Here is a 23,358-nt window from a genome sequence, read left to right as displayed (position 1 = left end):
AATGTGACAGCTAAGCAAACAGGGACATTGTTAGTTGTGTACTTTTCCATCCATCCGTGGAGGAATACACTTAAAGGTGATGTGTATATTAAAGGATAAGGTCAGGATCGCACAAACATATAACAAATCAACCATCCTCCATGGAGGATACCGAACAAAAGGTTAATGGAGACAACTTTTCTTTAATGGTCTCCAAGGATTTGTTGGTCTTCAAAAACTGTGATGTGAATTATTGTTGTGTCATTATGGATCCATTTGAAGTCTATTATACCCATAGAGAGCATATGGACCCAAGATACCTGGGTGTGAATTAGGCTTAAGAGAGAATGACACTTACCTCCATAGCTGTAGAAGGCATCCTTCTCCCTGATACTGACAACAATTCCTAAAATATCCACTTGTCGGATAGGATGACCGTTGTAGAAAAAGATCCCTGTGATGATGCAAATAATGGTTATTAAAAACATGGGAATTAGGGAAAAACTGGATGATACCCTTTCCCAGCTAGTGAGGGTACTTGCCTTCACAAACCAGGAGGACCTAATGGCAGTGGTCAGGACGCCACTATATTATCAGATGTGCTGCACATAATTTATATCATTGCAGACAATTTCTAAAAATCCAGATGTGTCAATAAGTTTGGTATAATATCATATTCATCAGTGTCAGACTGGCACAACAGAGCATCAGAGGATCCACCGGTGGGGCCCACACTCTAACCTAATACTGGACTCCATAGATACATCAGACAACCTGATGTAGATTATTGGTTATTGAATTATTAAGTTTATTTTCTTGTCATGTATCAAAAGTGGTCTGCACTCTCGTGATAGGGATGTAATATTACCACTATACAAGGCATTGGTTCGGCCACACCTGGAATATGCTGTCCAGTTCTGGGCACCGGTCCATAAAAAGGAGGCCCTGGAGCTGGAGAAGGTTCAACGTAGAGCCACAAAAATGATAAGGGGTATGGAGGGTCTTAATTATGAGGAAAGATTAAAACAACTAGATTTATTTAGTCTGAAAAACAGACGACTACGAGGGGACATGATTCATTTATATAAATATATGAATGGTCCATACAAAAAATATGGTGGTAAATTGTTTCAGATTAAATCAAATCAAAAGACGAGGGGGCACTGTCTCCGTCTGGAGAAATCAAGGTTTAATCACCAGAGAATATAGGACTTTTTACTATAAGAACTGTCAATCCGTGGAATAGCCGAGCTCAGGAGCTGGTCACAGCAGGGACAGCAGAGAGCTTCAAGAAGGGTCTAGATGGCTTTCTACACCTAAATATCATTGATGGTTATGTTATATAGAATTGTTTCCCCTAAATCCCTTCCTCATGTAATCCCTTCCCTTCCTTGGTTGAACCTGATGGACAAGTGTCTTTTTTCAACCGTATAAACTATGAAACTAAGGGTGGACGCCCTGAATAATTGTATCTGGTGGGCCCAAGGATCCCCTGTCCAACACTAATAATCATATACACATAAGAGACAATACCATCCTCAGCTTTAAAGCAGGTAAAGGAGGTTCATGATAGAGCCAGAAGTGGAGCTTACTCTGTATAGTGCTACTCCACAATGCGCTCCCAACTTGGCGACAAGACTAAACTGGACCTAAAGAGATCTTAAAAAGCTGGATATACATATCAAGAAGCACAGAATATTTGATGTTTAAACTCTACCTATTAAGTAGACTAAACCTCATTCACTGGGAATGACCCAGTCGCATATGCGTTACGACTGAGACGTATAGGACTAGTAATCAGGTGGTTCATATTGTTTACGTGCAAAACACGTGGCGCTCATTCCTGATCACATACGTTTGTGGTAGAATTGCGTATGAACGCAGCCTAGAAAAAGTGCTCCAGTTGTGCAACAGAGTTAAAATAACCAAAATAAACTCACCTGTCCCTTATTCTAGACGTGGCATTGGAGGGCAGAGCAGCCAATCACAGACCTCATCTGTGAGACTTTAGAGGTCACCATTAGGGTCTGTGACTGTATGCAATGACCTGGAACGACGCGTCACCGGACAAAGTCGGAGATACAAAAACGAGGTCCCTGGTAATTTTAGAGAGGCTCAAATAAGTTTTAAGTTATTTTTCCAATACGTCATATTAAAGTAACATTGCACAGGACACGGACAGCACCTTTAAGTCAAGTATGCCTTTAAATGTAAGAAAAGGGATGTATTTTTATACTTTTGGGTTGGAATGGCGATACTGTGTTTTGTATTATACTGAGTGCTGGCGACGGACTGAATACGTGACGAAAATATTAAGGAGTCAGCCAAGACAGAAAGGAACATTCTCTAACACTTACCAGGTACTTGATGAGACTCTTTCAGTTCCAAAATGTCCTTAATGTACAACTTGGCGAATGCAAGAAACACAGGATCCAGCCCCCATAATAGTGATGGTAATTCTTCCATGAAATGTCTGGGTGATCTAAAAGGACAAGACGCGAAACTTCATGTTTGGCTGAAACACTGCACAGAATTTTACCCAAAAATCTGACAAACTGCAGCAAAAAAATTTACATGTAACACAATCTGCATCACACAAATACAACATTTTGCCATTGTGAAGATGATACGGAAATGCTTCTAACTTAGACAAGGATGTCAGGATGCAGTATATTCCCCTTTTCTACTAAATAAGCATGCACCCTCAGCCAAACCGTGAGCGGCTGTATAGAGGATAGCTGAGAAAAATTACTTCTGTCTAACTTTTTATTATATTTTTTTTATATAACTACTGTATGCCAAGATTGTCTGGCAGCAGCACATTCCCCTGTGCCACTAAATAAAACATGCACACTCAGCCAAATCGTAAGTGTCCGTGTAAAGGATAGCTGAGAAACATAACATTTACATAACTCTGCATTAGTAGAGAAATGCTGGTAACTAGGCCAAGCGTTATGCCCCGAAAAAGCCTAAAACAAGGATGAAACACCGGGTCGGGCAAAGACGCTGAGCGTGTGAGACTGATTTTACAATAAGGCCTTTTTTTCTTTAACAGATTTGTTGTAAGTAGTATAAATAAAAGAATTGGGATTTTATCAAACAGGATCACACTATATGTCTGTACCGTTCTTGATTCACCTGTTGAGGGAAGACCTACAGTATATTTGGGGAACTGCCTATGAGCATGGATGTCAATCCACTTCCATGGAAAACCCGTGCAATTGATGTGGACGACATATCACCTGAAGGTACCGTAAGTTTTTAGCTATGGTTGAAGCCTTAGACGTCTATGGACAGGGCCGGATTATAGGCGGGGCTCCCGGGGCTAGAGCCCCGGGGCCCCCACCATCTTGCCCCCCCAGGGGGCCCCCACCAGATCACCCCCCCTGGGCCATGGCTCCTCTGCCGCCACCTCCCAGAGCTGTCCGCCCGACCACGACACAGGTGACCGCCTCCCCACATGGCCGAGGCGTCTGCCCCCCGCACAGGTTCCCACCTCCCTGCCCGCCCAACTCGCTGCATGGTTACGCCTCCCCGCCCGCTCGTAACCCCGCTCGCGCTCGTCCTCCCCAGCCCGAACAAGCGGCCGCCCTCCGCAACCCCCCCTCCCCCGCCTGAACAAGCGGTCGCCCTCCGCTCCCCAACCCCCCCAGAAATGTGGCTGTCCTCCGCTCCCCCCCCCCACCAGCGGAACAAGCGCCCTTCCTCCACTCCAAACCCCCCACCCGCGCCCGAACAAGCGCCCGTCCTCCGCTCCTCGCACCCCCCCCCCCTCCAGCGGCGGATCAAGCGGCCTTCCTCCGCTCGCATCCACCACATCGCCCCCCCCCCCCCGCTGTAAGAAGCGTTCATCCTCCGCTCCTCCTCCCCCCCGGCGGAACAAGAAGCAGCGGTCGCCCTCCGCTCTCCCTACACCCCCCCCCCCCCGGCAGAACAAGCAGCTGCCGTCCATCCTCCCCCCCGGCGGAACAAGCAGCAGCGACCGTCCTCCGCTCTCCCCCCCCCCCCCTTCCCCCGGCAGAACAAGCAGCTGCCGTCCTCCGCTCCCCCACCCCCCCACCCCCCCGCGGAACAAACGGCTGACCTCCGCTCCTACTACCCGGCCGAACATGCGACCCCCCCCTCTCCCGTCCAAACCAGCAACCGACCGACCCCCCCACGCCGAAGACCCGCCTGACCCGACAGCCAGTCATCCTAAAAGGGTAAGTATACACTACATATGTATTTATCTGTGTTTATATATGATGTATATACTGTGTATATGTGTATAAATGCATCTACTGTGTGTATATATGCATCTACTGTCTATATATGTATATACTATGTATATGTGTATATATGCATCTACTGTGTATATGTGTATATGTGTATATATGTATATACTGTGTATATGTGTATATGCATCTACTGTCTATGTTTGTATATACTGTGTATATGTGTATATATGCATCTACTGTGTATATGTGTATATACTGTGTATATGTGTATACATGCATCTACTGTCTATATATGTATATACTGTGTATATATGAATCTACTGTCTATATATGTATATACTGTTTTTATACACGCATATATTTGTATAAGCATATATATGTGCAGATTTAAAAATATATATATATATATATATATATATATATATATATATATATATGATGTATGTTTACATGCTGTGTATGTGGTATGTATGTATATGCTCCGTATACTGAATGTGTGTGTATTTCCCGTATGTCTGTGAAAATGCTGTATATACTGAATGTGTGTGTATTTGCTGTATGTGTGTATATTGGGGGCGAGGCAGCTGTATGTAGGTGTGTTACTGGAGAGGCATGTGTATGTAGCTGTGTTACTGGGGATGAGACGGCTGTATGTAGCTGTGTTACTGGGGATGAGGCGGCTGTATGTAGCTGTGTTACTGGGGATGAGGCGGCTGTATGTAGCTGTGTTACTGGGGATGAGGCGGCTGTATGTAGCTGTGTTACTGGGGGTGAGGCGGCTGTATGTAGCTGTGTTACTGGGGGTGAGGCGGCTGTATGTAGCTGTGTTACTGGGGGTGAGGCGGCTGTATGTAGCTGTGTTACTGGGGATGAGGCGGCTGTATGTAGCTGTGTTACTGGGGGTGAGGCGGCTGTATGTAGCTGTGTTACTAGGGATGAGGCGGCTGTATGTAGCTGTGTTACTGGGGATGAGGCGGCTGTATGTAGCTGTGTTACTGGAGAGGCATGTGTATGTAGCTGTGTTACTGGGGGGTGAGGCGGCTGTATGTAGCTGTGTTACTGGAGAGGCATGTGTATGTAGCGGTGTTACTGGGGATGAGGTGGCTGTATGTAGCTGTGTTACTGGGGATGAGGCGGCTGTATGTAGCTGTGTTACTGGGGGTGAGGTGGCTGTATGTAGCTGTGTTACTGGGGATGAGGCGGCTGTATGTAGCTGTAATACTGGGGGTGAGGCGGCTGTATGTAGCTGTGTTACTGGGGGTGAGGGGGCCGTATGTAGCTGTGTTACTGGGGGGCGAGGCGGCTGTATGTAGCTGTGTTACTGTGAGCGAGGCGGCTGTATGTAGCTGTGTTACTGGTGAGGCGGCTGTAATGTAGCTGTGTTACTGGGGGCGAGGCGGCTGTATGTAGCTGTGTTACTGGTGAGGCGGCTGTAATGTAGCTGTGTTACTGGGGGCGAGGCGGCTGTATGTAGATGTGTTACTGGGGATGAGGCGGCTGTATGTAGCTGTGTTACTGGGGATGCGGCTGTATGTAGCTGTGTTACTGGGGGCGAGGCGGCTGTATGTAGCTGTGTTACTGGGGGCGAGGCGGCTGTATGAAGCTGTGTTACTAGGGGTGAGGCGGCTGTATGTAGGTGTGTTACTGGGGGCGAGGTGGCTGTATGTAGGTGTGTTACTGGGGGCGAGGTGGCTGTATGTAGCTGTGTTACTGGGGGCGAGGCGGCTGTATGTAGCTGTGTTACTGGGGGTGATGAGGCTGTATGTAGCTGTGTTACTGGGGGTGATGCGGCTGTATGTAGCTGTGTTACTGGGGATGAGGCGGCTGTATGTAGCTGTGTTACTGGGGATGAGGCGGCTGTATGTAGCTGTGTTACTGGGGGTGATGCGGCTGTATGTAGCTGTGTTACTGGGGGTGATGCGGCTGTATGTAGCTGTGTTACTGGGGGTGATGCCGCTGTATGTAGCTGTGTTACTGGGGGTGATGCGGCTGTATGTAGCTGTGTTACTGGGGGTGATGCGGCTGTATGTAGCTGTGTTACTGGGGGTGATGCCGCTGTATGTAGCTGTGTTACTGGGGGCGAGATGGCTGTATGTAGCTGTGTTACTGGGGGCGAGCCGGCTGTATGTAGCTGTGTTACTGGGGGTGATGCGGCTGTATGTAGCTGTGTTACTGGGGGTGATGCGGCTGTATGTAGCTGTGTTACTGGGGGTGATGCGGCTGTATGTAGCTGTGTTACTGGGGGTGATGCGGCTGTATGTAGCTGTGTTACTGGGGGTGATGCGGCTGTATGTAGCTGTGTTACTGGGGGTGATGCGGCTGTATGTAGCTGTGTTACTCGGGGTGAGGCGGCTGTATGTAGCTGTGTTACTCGGGGTGAGGCGGCTGTATGTAGCTGTGTTACTGGGGGCGTTGCGTCTGTATGTAGCTGTGTTACTGGGGGTGAGGCGGCTGTATGTAGCTGTGTTACTGGGGGTGAGGCGGCTGTATGTAGATGTGTTACTACGGATGAAGTGGCTGTATGTAGCTGTGTTACTACGGATGAGGCGGCTGTATGTAGCTGTGTTAATATGGATGAGACGGCTGTATGTAGCGGTGTTACTGGGGGTGAGGCAGCTGTATGTAGCTGTGTTACTGGCGAGGCGGCTGTATGTAGCTGTGTTACTGGGGGTGAGGCGGCTGTATGTAGCTGAGTGACTGGGGGTGAGGCGGCTGTATGTAGCTGTGTTACTGGGGGCGAGGCGGCTGTATGTAGCTGTGCTACTGGGGGTGAGGCGGCTGTATGTAGCTGTGTTACTGGGGATGAGGCAGCTGTATATAGATGTATTACTGGGGATCAGGCGGCTGTATGTAGCGGTGTTACTGCGTGGATAGTGTGCAGGAAGACGTGTATGCACGCTGCACACAGTGGGGGCCTCCACCAGATTTTGCGCCCAGGGGCCCCCACCAACCTTAATCCGGCCCTGTCTATGGATAATTATGGCAAGAGTGCCTGGCAGCAGGCTATTCCCCTTTCCGACAAAACTAAATATGCACACTTGGCCAGGCCGTGAGTGCATGTATACAATGCGTTAATGGGTTTTTAAGGTTTTAAAATACACATAAACATTGATTCATAGGGGAACATTTTTAAGAAAACTGGTGTACTTGTGAAACAACAGCAATTGCATTTATTTTCCCCTTCACGTCCATCTCCACAAGAGGTGGGTATGTACAGCTCCTCCCTCCCCCACTGATCCCCCACTGATCTCAGCTCACTAGGCTGTTAGCTCTGCCCCTGTGTGAGTGAAGGAGCAGGCGGGAGGAGCTGTACAGGAGCACAAAGGTGGGGGCTGAGAGCTGAGGAGTTTGCAGAACATGTTGTTTTTTGAAATGCATCCAAACCAAAGCTCAGCCCGTGGGACTACACAGAGGATTCTGTCAGGGTGCAAGGTAATAACACACAATTATATTGTAATGCAAGTGCTTAGAGAGGGAAGACAGATATATTTACAATGCAGCTGTAACGGACTCCTCCTTTAGTGAAAATTAGGTCCCTTGTGACAGGTTCCCTTTCAAATAAAAAAAAATTAAAATGTTACATATGGTGTAATGACATCACCTTTAAAGGCGGACATCAGTGTTAACAAGTAGGAAACTCCCATTTTACCTTGATAAACATTTTATTAGCAGTTAGAACCAGTCAGACATGTCCTCCCAGTGATGTAGAATAAGCAGCGTCCAGATTGTTTTTCATATACTGGTTTATTTCAGAGAACATGCTGTAACCCAAAGCATCTGTAATAAGAGGGCCCCATCTACCATATGTAATAATGGGGTCTCCCTAAGGCCCTCAGATGCCAAGGGTGACATCTATCACAACAGTTAGATTTCCTTTAAGTGCTTCTGTCTCTATTGACTGCTCTATAACATGCTGCCTGCATACAGGACACTATGTACAATCTGCTCAGCTCCTCCTGCTTTATAACATGCTGCCTGCAGATAGGACACTCTGTACAATCTTCTCAGCTCCTCCTATTCTATAACATGCTGCCTGCAGATAGAACACCATGGGGCACATTTACATACCCTTCCGGAGGAGTACACAAAGTACAGAGTGTCCGATGATAATGCACGCCCGATATCGTGCATATGTTGGTTCCCCGGAGTTCACCTTCTTCTTCCCGGTGTATGTAAGGGTATTGGAAGCAACACAATTTGAATCTTAAATCCTGCGCTCAGTCCGAATCAGTCGGATCGTCGTCAGCACCACCCCCCAATTTCTGTTGCATGAAAGCCGGCGCAGCTGTGCCACAATCCGTGCTACACAAACCCCAGTTAAATACCTGTCACAGCAGCGTAAATCCAGAAACTTTGAAAATCCGACGAAAGTGCAATCCGCGGACCCTTATTAAATAAGCCCCTATGTACAATCTGCTCAGCTCCTCCTGCTTTACAACATGCTTCCTGCATATAGGACACTAGGTACAATTTTCTCAGCTCCTGCTCTATAACATGCTGCTCGGAGATAAGACACTATGTACAATCTACTTAGCTCCGCTTGCTCTATATCACTTGCAAACCACCAGTACTTGCAATTATTTTCCTGTTCCCCTCTGTACAATCTGCTCAGCAGCTTCTTCCCACAAACTACTAGAAAACCAAACAGCATCGAAGTTGGGTTGCTTTAGTGGAAAAAAGAATCTTAGATGTTAAATTTCTAATTGTCAAAATAAGTTAACCATATGTAAAGGGGTGAGACGGGTGGAATAATGTTCCCCAATAGCTAAGTCTATCGTGGACCATCTAGCTCTGTGAAGTGGCCGTCTACAAGAGTTTCCAAAAAAATGAAGATTGCTAAAAGCTTTAACCTCCATGACATGGCACATGTACATTGACGCTGGGGTTATCCTAGTAAAGTTTAGAAACTATCCAGAAGCCCATCTGTAAGACACATGTGCGGTTCCCTACAAGAAGCTCATTGTGTAGCAGCGGAGCTCCCTGGTGTACAGAATAGCAGAGAATATACAAGGTTTCCTGACTCATCTGAGACTTGTGGTCTACACAACCGCCGCCATTCACCCTCCCCACAATGCAGAAGGGTTGGTAAGAGGTCACTTTATAAAGAGTTAGACTTTATATTCTTGTGTATGTGACATCTACATGACACTTCTTATTTGTAATAAAATGTTTAATCAAAGTTAAAATGAACAACAGATACATATACAGATCCATATGTGTAAATTAGGATTCACTCAAGAGTTATCCTGGGGGGTGCTGATCTGTTGTAGAGTCTTGTAACATACCAAAAATTATACCCATTATGCCTTGACTGTTGCCCTTCTTGGCAGAGCGTGTGATGACTTCAATCCAAGCAGAACGGGAATGACTCTTCCCAAAATTGGCACTGGCCAGAAGATTCTTGGTGTCATCCTATCTTTCCATACACATATATCACACTTATGACAATAGAAGGGGATAACTTAACATGTAGGTGCTTACATCCCCAGAAATTTGGTGACAGGTTCTTTTAAACACAGTGGGGCACATTTACTTACCCGGTCCTGTTGCGATCCCCGAGGTGCGTTGTCCGACGAGGATAAAGTCTGCCTCGATTCATTAAGATCGTGCGCCCGATATCCTGCATGTGTCGCTTCCCCGCTGAGGTCTGCCGGAGTTCACCTTCTTCTTCCCGGGGTATGTGAGTGCATTGATCTCCGACCCAATTTGAATTTTAAATTCCGTGGTTTGTCCGAATCAGTTGGGTTATCCGACGGCCACACCCCCGATTTGTGACGCATGAAAGCCCAAAATCCGATAGCGTGCACCAAAAACCCCTGTTAAATGCGGTGTGTGGACCCTTAGTAAATGTGCCCCAGTGAGATTATCTCTGATGTTAAAGTATCTTATGAACACTTTCATGAATTGTATATAATTTTTGGAAAAAAGGCAAAATTTCAGATTTACTATAAATGGGGTTAGGTAAAGTATGCTTTGTTGGGTTTCTATAGCTCTCTCCATTCAATTGTGTTTGGTACATAAAATTTAGCGTTTTTTGCTTTGTTGGTCTCCCATCCCCCCTGCCTCTGCAATGTCCTGGAGTTGGGGGTCATTACAAAATTCATGGTCTGATCACCCTACTGGCATCTGTAAGAAATCCAAAAAGGAATCCAGCATCCAGGCAAAAAGTGAAAGTATAAACTCTGGCATCTGTACCTCAGAGACCCAGCTTTCTAGACTGTAACCCAGTTTTTCCTAAGCTTCTTCCAGCTATTACCTCCGATATTGTGTAACAAGACCACCACCAAGTGATACTAGTGAGTATATTATGTGCAATATATATCTTGTTATGCAGATGTATTATAATTATGTTAGCTGTTACAGGGTCTTATTGGCTAGTACCCTGTAATTTTCCAGAGGTGGAGATTTATCAGGGCCTCAGTCATGTCAGTGGCATAGAAGCCCTGAAATAATTGCAAATGCTAGCGTATTGCTCGTACGTGCAATTATTTAACCCAATCCGCCACCTTCATGCCAGTGAAGGGGGGGCACGGCCGGCGGGGAATGGGCTGGTGTGCAGGGCGTTACTGTCCCTGCACACTTGCTGCAGCCGGAGAATTTTTTACATGTGAAAAGTCGCCGGCTGCGTATATTTCGACCCCAAGCCTCTTGATGTATCGGGCTGCGCCAGAGTAGAGGCGGGGCTATCATACACAGGCGCACGAACGCCGGCATATGATAAATAACCCCTCCTATAATCTATTAGGGTGATGCCACACATGGCGTTTTGAACCCTTTTTTGGTCCGTTTTTAAGCAGTCTGTTAAAAAACGCTACGTTAAAAAACACATCCGTTTTTAAAAAACGCATGCGTTTTTTGAAAGCGCATCCTTTTTTTACCATTTTTAATTAAGATAATTGGTAAAACCTGTCAAAAACGGATGCGTTTTCAGCAGAGCTGACACAGCTCCCAGAAGATGTACCAGGTCCTACAGACCACTGGTCCAGGGCTGATGTCCTGGTCCAACCCTTCAGTGAACCAATTTGGACAGCGATTTACATGCCAGATCAATAAGAGTCCCCGCCTGAGGCCTGAACTAGCACTGTGATACCATGACATCTGCAGCTAGGCCGCAACCAGCCAACCACTCACCTCCTGGTGCACACCTGCCCCCATTTACCGTTAGGCCCCAGTGGGGCTGATGCATCTCGACAAGAAATGAAATCTTCCCTTGCAATAACTAAACATAGTAATACAATTATGCAATCATTCATATTTATAACAGGTTGAGCTGCAAATTTGGCAGCAGGTGCCACCCTGTTCTGTCTAATAATAAGTGTGGTCATTTCTCTCTGAAATTTACACTACATCATCTCATTGTTATTACTATACCTTTGTCTTTAGCCAAACCCTTCTATTTTCAGATATATATTATATACAGGCAGTCCCCGGGTCACATACAAGATAGGTTCTTTAGGTTTGTACTTAAGTTGAATTTGTCAGCAAGTCGGAACTGTTTATTTTATCATTGTAGCTCCATTTTTTAGACACATTTGTTTTGTATCCCAGTGACAGTTAGATTTTCAAAATTTTGTAATGGGAACAAGGATTATCGATAAAACTTTATTACAGCCACCGTACAGCTGAGACTATAGTAACATCCAGAGATCTTCACCAGAGGTCACAGTGAGGTCTGTCCGTAACTAGCGGTTGTCTGTAGGTCAGGTGTCCTTAAGTCGGGGACCTGTTGGTAATTTACTTTAGCCTTAGGCTATAATAACCAGCTATAACAGTTATCACTGGTGTCTGTAATGAAGCTTTATTATTAATCCTGGTTCTTATGACAATCCAACATTTTTTAAAATCCAATTGTCACAGAGACCAAAAAAGTTTGTCTGGATCTACAATTATAAAATACACAGTTCCAACTTACACACAAATTCAACTTAATAACAAGTCTACAGAACCTATCTTGTATGTAACCCGGGGACTGCCTGTGTATATATATATATGATACAGGATGAGTCAAAGTCTTTTAATTTAGAAACAAAAGAAAAAATGACATATCTAATACAGAAGGATGTGCATAAGGAATCCATGGGGGTCAGGGGGACTGTATCAAATGAGTCCATAGGGGCGAGCGGTGCTTATATATAATATAACAAATACTACACAGTGTACTGTGGATATGAGCGCTTCATGTCTCTTTTAGCAACTGTAACAGTTGTAAAACAGTAACTATATATATATATAACAACAGTAACAGTATTAGAAACAATGGGCTGATTATATTATATAGATGTAATGGGTGAGGGGCCTGTCTCTTAAATATGTCCACAACACAGCCCACATACTGGATCATGTTTTCCATTGGTCATGTCATTTATCAAAGAAGAATTATCTCAGAAATCGATTGACACAATCAGATCTGCAAGATCCCTTGTGGTTTAAGTTATCAACACAGAGATTCTTTGTAGCTTCTCATGCAGATTCATAAGGACTGGATCCAGAACCATCAACTCTGTGACAACATGTCGCATAGAAACCGCTCCTGAATGCAAACTTCTTTGTTGAGAATTTTCGAACCACAAGAGATATTACAGATCTGATCAATTTTGGAGACAATTCCGACCTTTGATATGATAATGGACTTCCTTCCAATTGGAAAAACTTGACCTTGATCCCATTAGGCAGCTTTCAAATCTGCACCACATCGCACCATGCATAGTTTTGCCCAGCACGTAAGCTACATCTCCCTCTTATAGTCTATCCTGTGAATAGGGCAAAAACAATGGAAAACCATATTTTACAGATTCCTTGGGGATGCATGGAGCTTCAGATGTGTACATAGACACAAAATCACCGCAAATACTTACATGACCCAACACCTTGAAATGTGATGATCCCAACGAGATGCAAAACCTAGAAGAACACACATAGGGGCTTATTTACTAAGGGTCCCGCAGATCGCACTTTCTAGAAACTTTGGGGATGTGCAACGCTGTGACAGCTATTTAGAAGGGGATTGTGTCACACGTGATTGGACATTGACTTTCATGAGGCAGAAATCGGGGGGCGGCCCGTCGGACGATCCCACGGATTAGGATTGAGCGCGGGATTTAACTTTAAAATTGTGTCGCAAGACATGCACTTACATACACTGGGAACAAGAAGGTGAACTCCGTCGGACCTGAGCGGGGAAGCGACACATGCAGGATCTCTGGCGCACGTTCTTAGTGAATTGCGGAAAAGTTCATTCTCCTCGGACAACGCACAGCAGGGATCGCGCAGGGACCGGGTAAGCAAACGTGCCCCAGTGTACTAAGCCGTTAAACAATGTATTCAGTCTATATTTATACCGTATAGAATTTACCAAGAAATAATATATATTAAGAGAAGTATGTGACACATGTGGTCACCATGGTAACCCTAGAGGATCATGACTTATGCAATCTGGTGACCTGGATGAGAACGCGACCGCAATAATCCGCCATGACTTTGATGTGAAGAATGAGGGCTGTGATCTCTAATGGAGCGAATAATGGCGCAATTATCACACATTGTACACTTACACACACGCCACGCCGGAAGCCGTGACCCTCAAAGAGATTCCTGTCCTGGGCGCAGGACTATAAAGAGGAATGACTAATGTGTAGTGACACCATGAAGAAACCACCAGAGGGAGAAGACAAAGTCACTGACATCAGGAGCAAGAAGAAATGTAGGGCAGTTATATAAAAGTTATTACTGTATCATACTATACAGAGTACTGTGGATATGAGCGCTCACCTCTTCCCTTCAAGTCTCTTTTAGCAAAAAAATGTTCATTAATAACTTAGCTATGTATTGTATCTTATAATTAATTTAGGGTAAACTGACAACTGGGCGTTACCATAACACATCTTTCTGGTTCATAATAACTAATAAACTGTATTAAGTATGTCCACACAATCTAAAGATCTTGTTGTCAATCACTGTGTGTGGGCAGGGTAATCAGGACTCTCACTGTCAATCACTGTGTGTGGGCGGGGCAATTAGGACTATTACTGTCAACTACTTTATGTAGGCGGGGTAATCAGGACTATCACTGTCAACCGCTGTGTGTGGGCGGGGCAATCAGGACTATCACTGTCAATCACTGTGTGAGGGCGGGGTAATTTACATGTCATACAAAGGACTCAATCACTCAGTCAATGTGTGGGCGGGTTAATCACAATCTCAATGTCAATCATTGCGTGTGGGTGGGGTATTCAGGACTCTCTTAGGAGTCCTGCTCAGATAGGACAGCAAATCTCATCTAAAAATATGCACCTGATGGTTACAATTTACAAATAGTTACAACCACACTTCATCCTATGGCAAGTAATATATAACTAATTATGTGAATTAACATTCCTACTACCTGATGCTTTAAAGAAACCTTAATGTAATTTGCGGAATTATCAGAGAAGATCCTGGTAAAAAGAATTCTATCTCTCAGTAAGTACAGAACCTGCATCACCCACATAAATAAGAAAAGATTTATGTGACATCCTGGAATCTCCCAGAATCTGCCAGGGCTTGTTGTAACCCTCATGAGTCAGCCAAATGTGTAAGGCGTTCCCTCTATGTGTGAAGATGATAATAGACAATCGGGTGCCTTATTAATTATGCAAGAGACAATTATGTTGGTTACATAACGTGATTAGTGTACTCATGAACAATGGAATCAATACAATTATGGAACAACATGTGTAATAACAATACTGCATCCAATCAGAAGGGTGAGCTGTAATGGAGGTTATTGTTGCAAAACTATTATGAGTTGCACAATGTTATATACAGTATACCTACTGTATCGGCCGGTTTGGATAATTTTCAACTGTGGCTGACGGAACCTACATGTATATACCAAGACTGGATGAAATGGGTGCATTATCTCTACCCAAAGGGTCGTTACCGTGCCGTTTCAGACCGCATCTCACATTTATTAGAGCGACTTGACAGAATTTTTTTGCACCATAGAAAACCCACGCAAACACGGAGGGAACATACAAACTCATTGAAGATGTTGACCTGGATGGGACTTGAACCCAGGACCCCTAGCGCTGCAAGGCTGTAGTGCTAATCACTGAGTGACCATTGGTTATAAGTAGTTGATTGACAAGGGATGATATGGATGTCATTAACACTTATACAGCCCGGAAAGGGCCTGACACGATGTATAGGCGACTACTTTCTTTTTTTTTCCTTTTAACCAGTGGTTAGTAACCTCATTTCAGAGGGGGGATTTCTGTTTGAGGGCCAATACAAAAACAAGTATATCACAATATTCACAGAATAAGAGTTCTTGTTACATTTTATTTATTTATTTTTGCAATGTAACCTGATGGAGTGATAACGTTGGCAAATCGTATGTACACAGTCCACAGTGGAAGATCACTGCTGTTCACACATACACATTGCTTCCTGGTTCATGTTTACATGGTCGGAGGGGATTACTATGACCTTTACTGTTACACACCAATTATGTCTTTAGCAAACACTTTACAACAGGTTTAGGTGACCTCACCAGTTACGCAGCTGTTCTGCAGTCCCTCACATAACTCATATAAGTAGCTTTGCAGGAAAGGGTGAAATTCAGGGCACGCTCCAGGGGGGTCATAGACACAGGAGACCCATAGAGGCATAAACAGAACTGCTGAGACTAGTAGTACCTTCATAAGATTGCATACAATACACAATTCCAAGTTATTTTTAGGAGGATTCTTATGAAGTCCACAATTTTACAGGTGTCGTTTTACATTCCAAACAATGACATAATATGGCACAAAAGTCACAGTTCCCCTTATTGAGGAATGTAGGGGGAATAGTCCTACGCCATATAGTAGCAGCTAGGTGGATAAAGATTTACCAAGATCTCACCCACATGCAGCTCCTGACACCCGGGGTGAGAAGTGACTTGTGCTGAGCATGTCAATTTTAGCAATGCAAAGGTCGCAGACCTCTGTGTGTACTCCTGGAGGTTGAGCTACAAAAATATTTGGGAAGTTAATGCTAAATGAACTACAATCTCTGTTTTTTTTTTTTACTTTCTGAAGAACTACAAATCCCAATTGTTTAATGAAAGAAGAAATACAAATCCCAATTGTTGTAAAAGCCCCAGTAGTTCAGTGACTAGAGAACTACAAGCCCCAGTAGTTCAGTGACTAGAGAACTACAAGCCCCAGTAGTTCAGTGACTAGAGAACTACAAGCCCCAGTAGTTCAGTGACTAGAGAACTACAAGTCCCAGTAGTTCAGTGACTAGAGAACTACAAGCCCCAGTAGTTCAGTGACTAGAGAACTACAAGCCCCAGTAGTTCAGTGACTAGAGAACTACAGGCCCGAGTAGTTCAGTGACTAGAGAACTACAAGCCCCAGTAGTTCAGTGACTAGAGAACTACAAGCCCCAGTAGTTCAGTGACTAGAGAACTACAAGCCCGAGTAGTTCAGTGACTAGAGAACTACAAGCCCCAGTAGTTCAGTGACTAGAGAACTACAAGCCCCAGTAGTTCAGTGACTAGAGAACTACAAGCCCCAGTAGTTCAGTGACTGGAGAACTACAAGCCCCAGTAGTTCAGTGACTGGAGAACTACAAGCCCCAGTAGTTCAGTGACTAGAGAACTACAAGCCCCAGTAGTTCAGTGACTAGAGAACTACAAGCCCCAGTAGTTCAGTGACTAGAGAACTACAAGCCCCAGTAGTTCAGTGACTAGAGAACTACAAGCCCCAGTAGTTCAGTGACTAGAGAACTACAAGCCCCAGTAGTTCAGTGACTAGAGAACTACAAGCCCCAGTAGTTCAGTGACTAGAGAACTACAAGCCCCAGTAGTTCAGTGACTAGAGAACTACAAGCCCCAGTAGTTCAGTGACTAGAGAACTACAAGCCCCAGTAGTTCAGTGACTAGAGAACTACAAGCCCCAGTAGTTCAGTGACTAGAGAACTACAAGCCCCAGTAGTTCAGTGACTAGAGAACTACAAGCCCCAGTAGTTCAGTGACTAGAGAACTACAAGCCCCAGTAGTTCAGTGACTAGAGAACTACAAGCCCCAGTAGTTCAGTGACTAGAGAACTACAAGCCCCAGTAGTTCAGTGACTAGAGAACTACAAGCCCCAGTAGTTCAGTGACTAGAGAACTACAAGCCCCAGTAGTTCAGTGACTAGAGAACTACAAGCCCCAGTAGTTCAGTGACTAGAGAACTACAAGCCCCAGTAGTTCAGTGACTAGAGAACTACAAGCCCCAGTAGTTCAGTGACTAGAGAACTACAAGCCCCAGTAGTTCAGTGACTAGAGAACTACAAGCCCCAGTAGTTCAGTGACTAGAGAACTACAAGCCCCAGTAGTTCAGTGACTAGAGAACTACAAGCCCCAGTAGTTCAGTGACTAGAGAACTACAAGCCCCAGTAGTTCAGTGACTAGAGAACTACAAGCCCCAGTAGTTCAGTGACTAGAGAACTACAAGCCCCAGTAGTTCAGTGACTAGAGAACTACAAGCCCCAGTAGTTCAGTGACTAGAGAACTACAAGCCCCAGTAGTTCAGTGACTAGAGAACTACAAGCCCCAGTAGTTCAGTGACTAGAGAACTACAAGCCCCAGTAGTTCAGTGACTAGAGAACTACAAGCCCCAGTAGTTCAGTGACTAGAGAACTACAAGCCCCAGTAGTTCAGTGACTAGAGAACTACAAGTCCCAGTAGTTCAGTGACTGGAGAACTACAAGTCCCAGTAGTTCAGTGACTGGAGAACTACAAGTCCCAGTAGTTCAGTGACGGGAGAACTACAAGTCCCAGTAGTTCAGTGACTAGAGAACTACAAGCCCCAGTAGTTCAGTGACTAGAGAACTACAAGCCCCAGTAGTTCAGTGACTAGAGAACTACAAGCCCCAGTAGTTCAGTGACTAGAGAACTACAAGTCCCAGTAGTTCAGTGACTGGAGAACTACAAGTCCCAGTAGTTCAGTGACTGGAGAACTACAAGTCCCAGTAGTTCAGTGACTGGAGAACTACAAGTCCCAGTAGTTCAGTGACTGGAGAACTACAAGTCCCAGTAGTTCAGTGACTGGAGAACTACAAGTCCCAGTAGTTCAGTGACGGGAGAACTACAAGCCCCAGTAGTTCAGTGACTGGAGAACTACAAGTCCCAGTAGTTCAGTGACTGGAGAACTACAAGTCCCAGTACAAGTTTTAAAGCTACATGAACCCTCCAGAGACTTGTAGTTCCCCACAGCTAGAGCAGGCATTGTACTGGGCCTACACCTCTACTAGCACAAGGCCTCGCACAGGAATGACTCAGAACCCGCTGCTATGTCTCTTCTGCTAGACCTCGTTATAAATAGCCTGGGCGGCACGACCCTAATATGACTAACAGACACACTCTACTACGGCTGCTCATATTTGCCACTGTCAATAAAGTTCGAACGAAAAAAAAAAACAACTTTTGCTCGTCTGCGGCCTAGACTGGAAGATGCGTCCCCAGAGGCCTAGTCACAGGGAGGTGTCCTCGTCACCTGCACGGAGCAGTCACCGGAGCGCCATAATGATAACCAATATCCGAGCTGTGCTTTTATCTATCATCAGAGGCTCTATGCGTTATAATTGTTAATAAAGTTTTTACCAAAAAAAAAAAAGTCAGCTGCTGTTGCTAGGGAAACGTTCGCGCTCCCGGCCGAGGCTGCGGGGACGGTGTTCCGCGGGCACGCGCGGCGGCAGGCGGAGGTGTGGTGTGACGGAGCGCTACACGCCTCTCACCTCCGGGCGGACGTCCCCGCCGACCTCCTCCAGCTGTTCCCGGGTCGGGTGCGGGGGTTGTGACTCCCCCTCTTCCTCCTCCTCCCCCTGTGGCCGGGCCGCGGCTGTGTGATGGGCTGGGCCTGACAGTAATGTGCGAGCTCCCCGCGGCCTCCGGAGAGGATTTACAGCAGGTGTAACACTGATAAGAGCTGCTACTCATCTCACCGACTGGATCTGCCGATGAGGAGGCTGGGGATCCATGCCATCCCTTAGGTGGACGGGATCTGGTAGACTCCACTCGATCTGAGTCGTGCAGGCGATCCATCTACGACCACACCGGATCTGTGAGGACATATCAAGCCACTGAGAGAGGTCCCATCTGTCCTGAAGTGGGATCTGCTATCAGAAAGATCTGATTGGGGTGGATCTGTCACACATCTGGGATATACTAGTGGAATCGCAGGAATTAATCCGGATCTGATCTTCCGTCCATAATCATAGGGATCGAATAGGAACATATGGACCATACAGGAGCAGCCCATCAATAAAGAGAGGGAGCAGACGGATTCCTACATATATAAACAAAGGGACCATAAATGTCATACTGTCTATAATCATAGGGATCGAGTTGGATCATAGGGACCATATTGGATCTGCCCTTCTATCATCAGAAGGATCAAGCAAGACAAGCTCTTCCATAATCAGAGGGACCATACAGGATCTTCTATTACTCGGGAAGTCATACAGGATTTGTCCTTCTATAGACAGAGGGACCATACAGTCGTGTATAGAGGAACAATATAGGATCTGCCCTTCTATCATCAGACAGATAAAGCAGGACCGGTTCTGCCATTATCAGAAGGATCAGGCAGGATTTCCCAGTGTTTCCCCTTGTTATTAGAAGTGGCATGAAGCCAACGGCCCCCCACTGACCGGCTCCTCCACACGTCCAGGGCTGCGGTTTGGGGAGCGGCCCACTAAAAGCAGAGGAAATGTCTTTCTTTAACTTTCGTAAGATCTTCAAGCTTGGCGGGGACAAAAAGAAGAAGCAATACGAGCATGTCAAGAGGGATGTGAACCCGGAGGAGGTGTGGGAGATCATAGGGGAGCTGGGTGATGGAGCCTTTGGAAAAGTTTATAAGGTGGGTAAAGATTGGTGGATGTGATGATCTGTGTACATACAGCAGGTTACTGCTGATAACTCATGCGTCTGTACGGATCAGTGGGACAGAGACATTCTCCCCGGCCTCTAGTCTTTAGAATTCATCAACGATAAACCAAAATTTGGACAGTCACAGTACCAACTACTCCATTCAGTGTTCATATAGGCATAACATTTGGCCCCACTTGACTGCTAAAAAGCTAAGTGTGTGTTCGCATGTTCAGTTATTCAGATGCAGTTTTCGATGCCCAAAAAAGGACCGGAGTGAAATAAAGAGTAGGAGTAGCACCTTTCAATGATGTTCTCACCTGTTTCTGGCTTCAAAATAGGCATCTGAAAAACTGAATGATGCTGCCACGTTCTTGGACCATTCTAAACGCATGCGTTTCCACGTGGTTGCCCCCTAAAGCCTTTGGGTCCATTAGTGAGAATTGTTGGACTTGCACTTCTATCTTGGGGTGTGTAGCTCTACAAGCAGTGGCTTCCATACTGGCTAAATAGAGTAAGCTACATTAGCATATGATACATTTGATCTGTAATCTGTTTGTGAGGTCTAAAAATGGTGTATTACCTTTTTTGTGGCTATCTTGGGCTGGCAAATGACGTCACTAGCTTGTCCAAAACTCTTGGAAAGTCATGTGACTGTGTTGCATAGAAACTGATCTGCAAATATGGTCCATGTGTGAACCCATCATGTTCCCTTATACTTCTTATAGGAAGGCCCAACCTTGAGCAGGAATAGGACCTGCTTTGAGTTTTCCACAGCTCCCACGTGGATCAGTGAAGAACATGTCTGTGCATTAGTTATTGATATTAATGTTATCCAGAGAAAAATGGATGACAGACGCAAACGAAGGTGAAGGGCCAGCACCCTCATAGTGTGATACGTTGGAAGTTCAGATCAGAGTAGGAAGCCATCGGGGAGCTCCTCAGTCCTACTTACTACTGCAGCGTATTAGTAAAACATTAACAATGAATGGTTTTACAACATTGTGTTTTCTACTGTAAATATTATACTTCTAAATATAACAGTAGAAAGTAAAGAGCTGGCTACATCATTGTATCCAACACCCAGTTGTGTGATGTGAACCATGGGTACTTTGGTGATGTGGTTCCATGATCCTTAAAGGGAGGCTCCTGGAGACGCAGGAAAAATATTTAAACGAAAACTCGTGCATCTTGTCTTAAAAAGAAAAATTGGGGGACATAACTAACAAGTGCCATCAGTAGAAAAAAGATTTGCGTCAGATCTGAGGAATCCGTTCTCAAAAATAAATAAATTAAATTCTTATACTAATCAATTGCTACAATTAACTAGCCACTCCCCTTCTGGATCTTACCGCGCCTCCCTTGGAAGACCATATGTGTGGCGAAAATCTTGCAAACCAGCATCACTTCTAGACACCCATCAGAAAGGCTGCAGATCCAGTAGAGGGAATTTGACAGCTGTTTGGGGTTGGAGCGAGTGACTCTATATGTCTGCTGCGCCACTTAGGACAAGTCGGCTGCAGTCTGACCCACATCAAGGCTTCTTGAGTTTGGAAGGTTACTTTCTCTGACAATTTGGTTTTCCATGATGAGTCAGACGACCTCTCCCTTCCTCTTCACACACCCGAGTTAGTAAGAACTTCACGTCACAGATCATTCTTATTAAATTTGTTCTCTCCTGTCATCCAGTATTGATGGTCTGATTGTCCGCAAAATGCATCTGTGCTCCAGGTATGCTGCCACATCAGTCCTTAGGTTGTGTCCTAAGGACTTATGAGAATAAAAGGTCCCAGCATGGGGTTACATGGGTGATCCATTACATCTTACATCTTGTGTCTAGTGTCCAGTATATAGTAATGTAATAATACATGGCCCTCATCTGAGTGATTGGGAATTTGCCATAGTCTTTACTGCAGATCTCGGGCCTTGGGTTCTAAATCAGGAGCCGTAGGAATTTTGACGTACAATCTTTTCACCGTAAAAATATTTAACCCTTCCTATGACCAGGCCAGCCCCCCTTTTTTTTCTGTCCAGTCTTTATTAACCTGTGCGAGGGGTGTAAGCAGTAATCTATGGTCAGCGACATTTAAATGGCTGCAGGAAGATTCCCTTCTCAATTTGCGCCCCCACGTAGCGTTTTTAGGGGGGGGGGGGATGCCGATCATTGCTATGGCAACCCTGGGGTCTGGGCTAAGACCCTGGGTTGTCCATAGTAAATGCTTGTAAGGTCCTGTTACAGATGTGACTTTACAGTCAGTGAGCCTATGCATCCGGATAGGCTGCCAGTGCTAATACCCTACAATCCCACATATAACATATGTAGCATCGCCACGTCCGTAATAACCAAATACGGACGTAAAACAAAATCATTATTATACGCTTAATGAACGCTGTAATAGTTTTCTCTGTTTATGATGAAATAACCTGTTAAAAACAAGTGTTCTGGTTACGCGTGTATCTCCCTCATGAGTCTGTTTTTCCACATTCGGCTTTTACATGCATTATTTAAAGGCAATTATAAAGGGAAAGTTTACAAAGCAAAGGTGATCCTTTTTTTCCCTCATAGTTTTAGTTTAATCTGCATTAGTGAACCCTGAGGGTGCGGTCACACGTCGCGTTTACCGCATGCGTTAAAAACCGCATTGGAATAGCTGGAGAGTGATTTGCCTAATTAAACACCTCTTAACACTTGTGTTTACAAAACGCATGCGTTAACCGCGATGTTAACGCATGTGTTAACAATGCGTTAACAACCGCATGCGTTAACCGCGATGTTAACGCATGCGTTAACAATGCATTAACGGTTGCGTTTTGTAAACACAGGTGTTAGCAGCTGTTTAATTAGGCAAATCACTCTCCAGCTATTGCAATGCGTTTTTAAACGCATGCGGTAAACGCGACGTGTGACAGCACCCTGAGGTATTGTTCACAAGTGGCGTTTGCATTGTGTTGACACGACCCAATTGCATCTGCGTCTCCAGTGAAATGCATGTAATCGTCAACCGGAACCCAGTGTTTTACATTTAAATGCAGGAGATAAAGTGAGGCTGTGGTCACACAATGCATTTTCTTTGCGTCTGACAGCTGAAGAGGAGATTTGCCTAATTACTTTGTCAACATTGCATTTACAAAACGCATGCATTAACAAACGCATGTGTTGACGAAGCGTTAACACATGCATTTTGTAAGCGCAATGTTGACACCAATGGGTCTAACTCCAACAAAACGCAACGTGTGACCGCAGCCCTTGGTGCGTACATTTTCACAGCTGCTTACACTTCCAGAA

General features: G+C 45.2%; 2 protein-coding genes across 8 annotated transcripts in view; one reads left to right on the top strand and one right to left on the bottom strand.

Annotated features, from left to right (window-relative positions):
- STN1 (STN1 subunit of CST complex) overlaps positions 1 to 21,581 on the bottom strand; it is a 34,354-nt gene extending 12,773 nt beyond the window's left edge. The window contains exons 1-4 of one of the 5 annotated variants that reach the window (XM_072130927.1): positions 18,941 to 19,247; positions 13,052 to 13,097; positions 2,337 to 2,461; positions 338 to 433 (exon numbers count right to left, since the gene is read on the bottom strand). In XM_072130927.1, coding sequence (XP_071987028.1) covers positions 338 to 433; positions 2,337 to 2,461; positions 13,052 to 13,097; positions 18,941 to 19,247 — 574 coding nt within the window. Of the gene's footprint in view, positions 1 to 337; positions 434 to 2,336; positions 2,462 to 7,689; positions 7,748 to 13,051; positions 13,098 to 18,806; positions 19,248 to 21,424 lie in introns of those variants that run through there. The other 4 variants (XM_072130930.1, XM_072130928.1, XM_072130929.1 and 1 more) reach the window with 4 other exon arrangements.
- SLK (STE20 like kinase) overlaps positions 19,368 to 23,358 on the top strand; it is a 49,581-nt gene continuing 45,590 nt past the window's right edge. For all 3 annotated transcript variants that reach the window (XM_072130926.1, XM_072130925.1, XM_072130924.1), the window contains exon 1: positions 19,368 to 20,064. In XM_072130926.1, the coding sequence (XP_071987027.1) occupies positions 19,915 to 20,064 (150 nt within the window). In that variant the 5' untranslated portion in view covers positions 19,368 to 19,914. The remainder of the gene's footprint in view (positions 20,065 to 23,358) is intronic.

Source organism: Engystomops pustulosus, chromosome 11 (assembly GCF_040894005.1).
Source record: "Engystomops pustulosus chromosome 11, aEngPut4.maternal, whole genome shotgun sequence".
In the NCBI taxonomy this organism is placed as follows: domain Eukaryota; kingdom Metazoa; phylum Chordata; class Amphibia; order Anura; family Leptodactylidae; genus Engystomops; species Engystomops pustulosus.
This window is presented reverse-complemented; position numbering and strand designations above follow the sequence as displayed.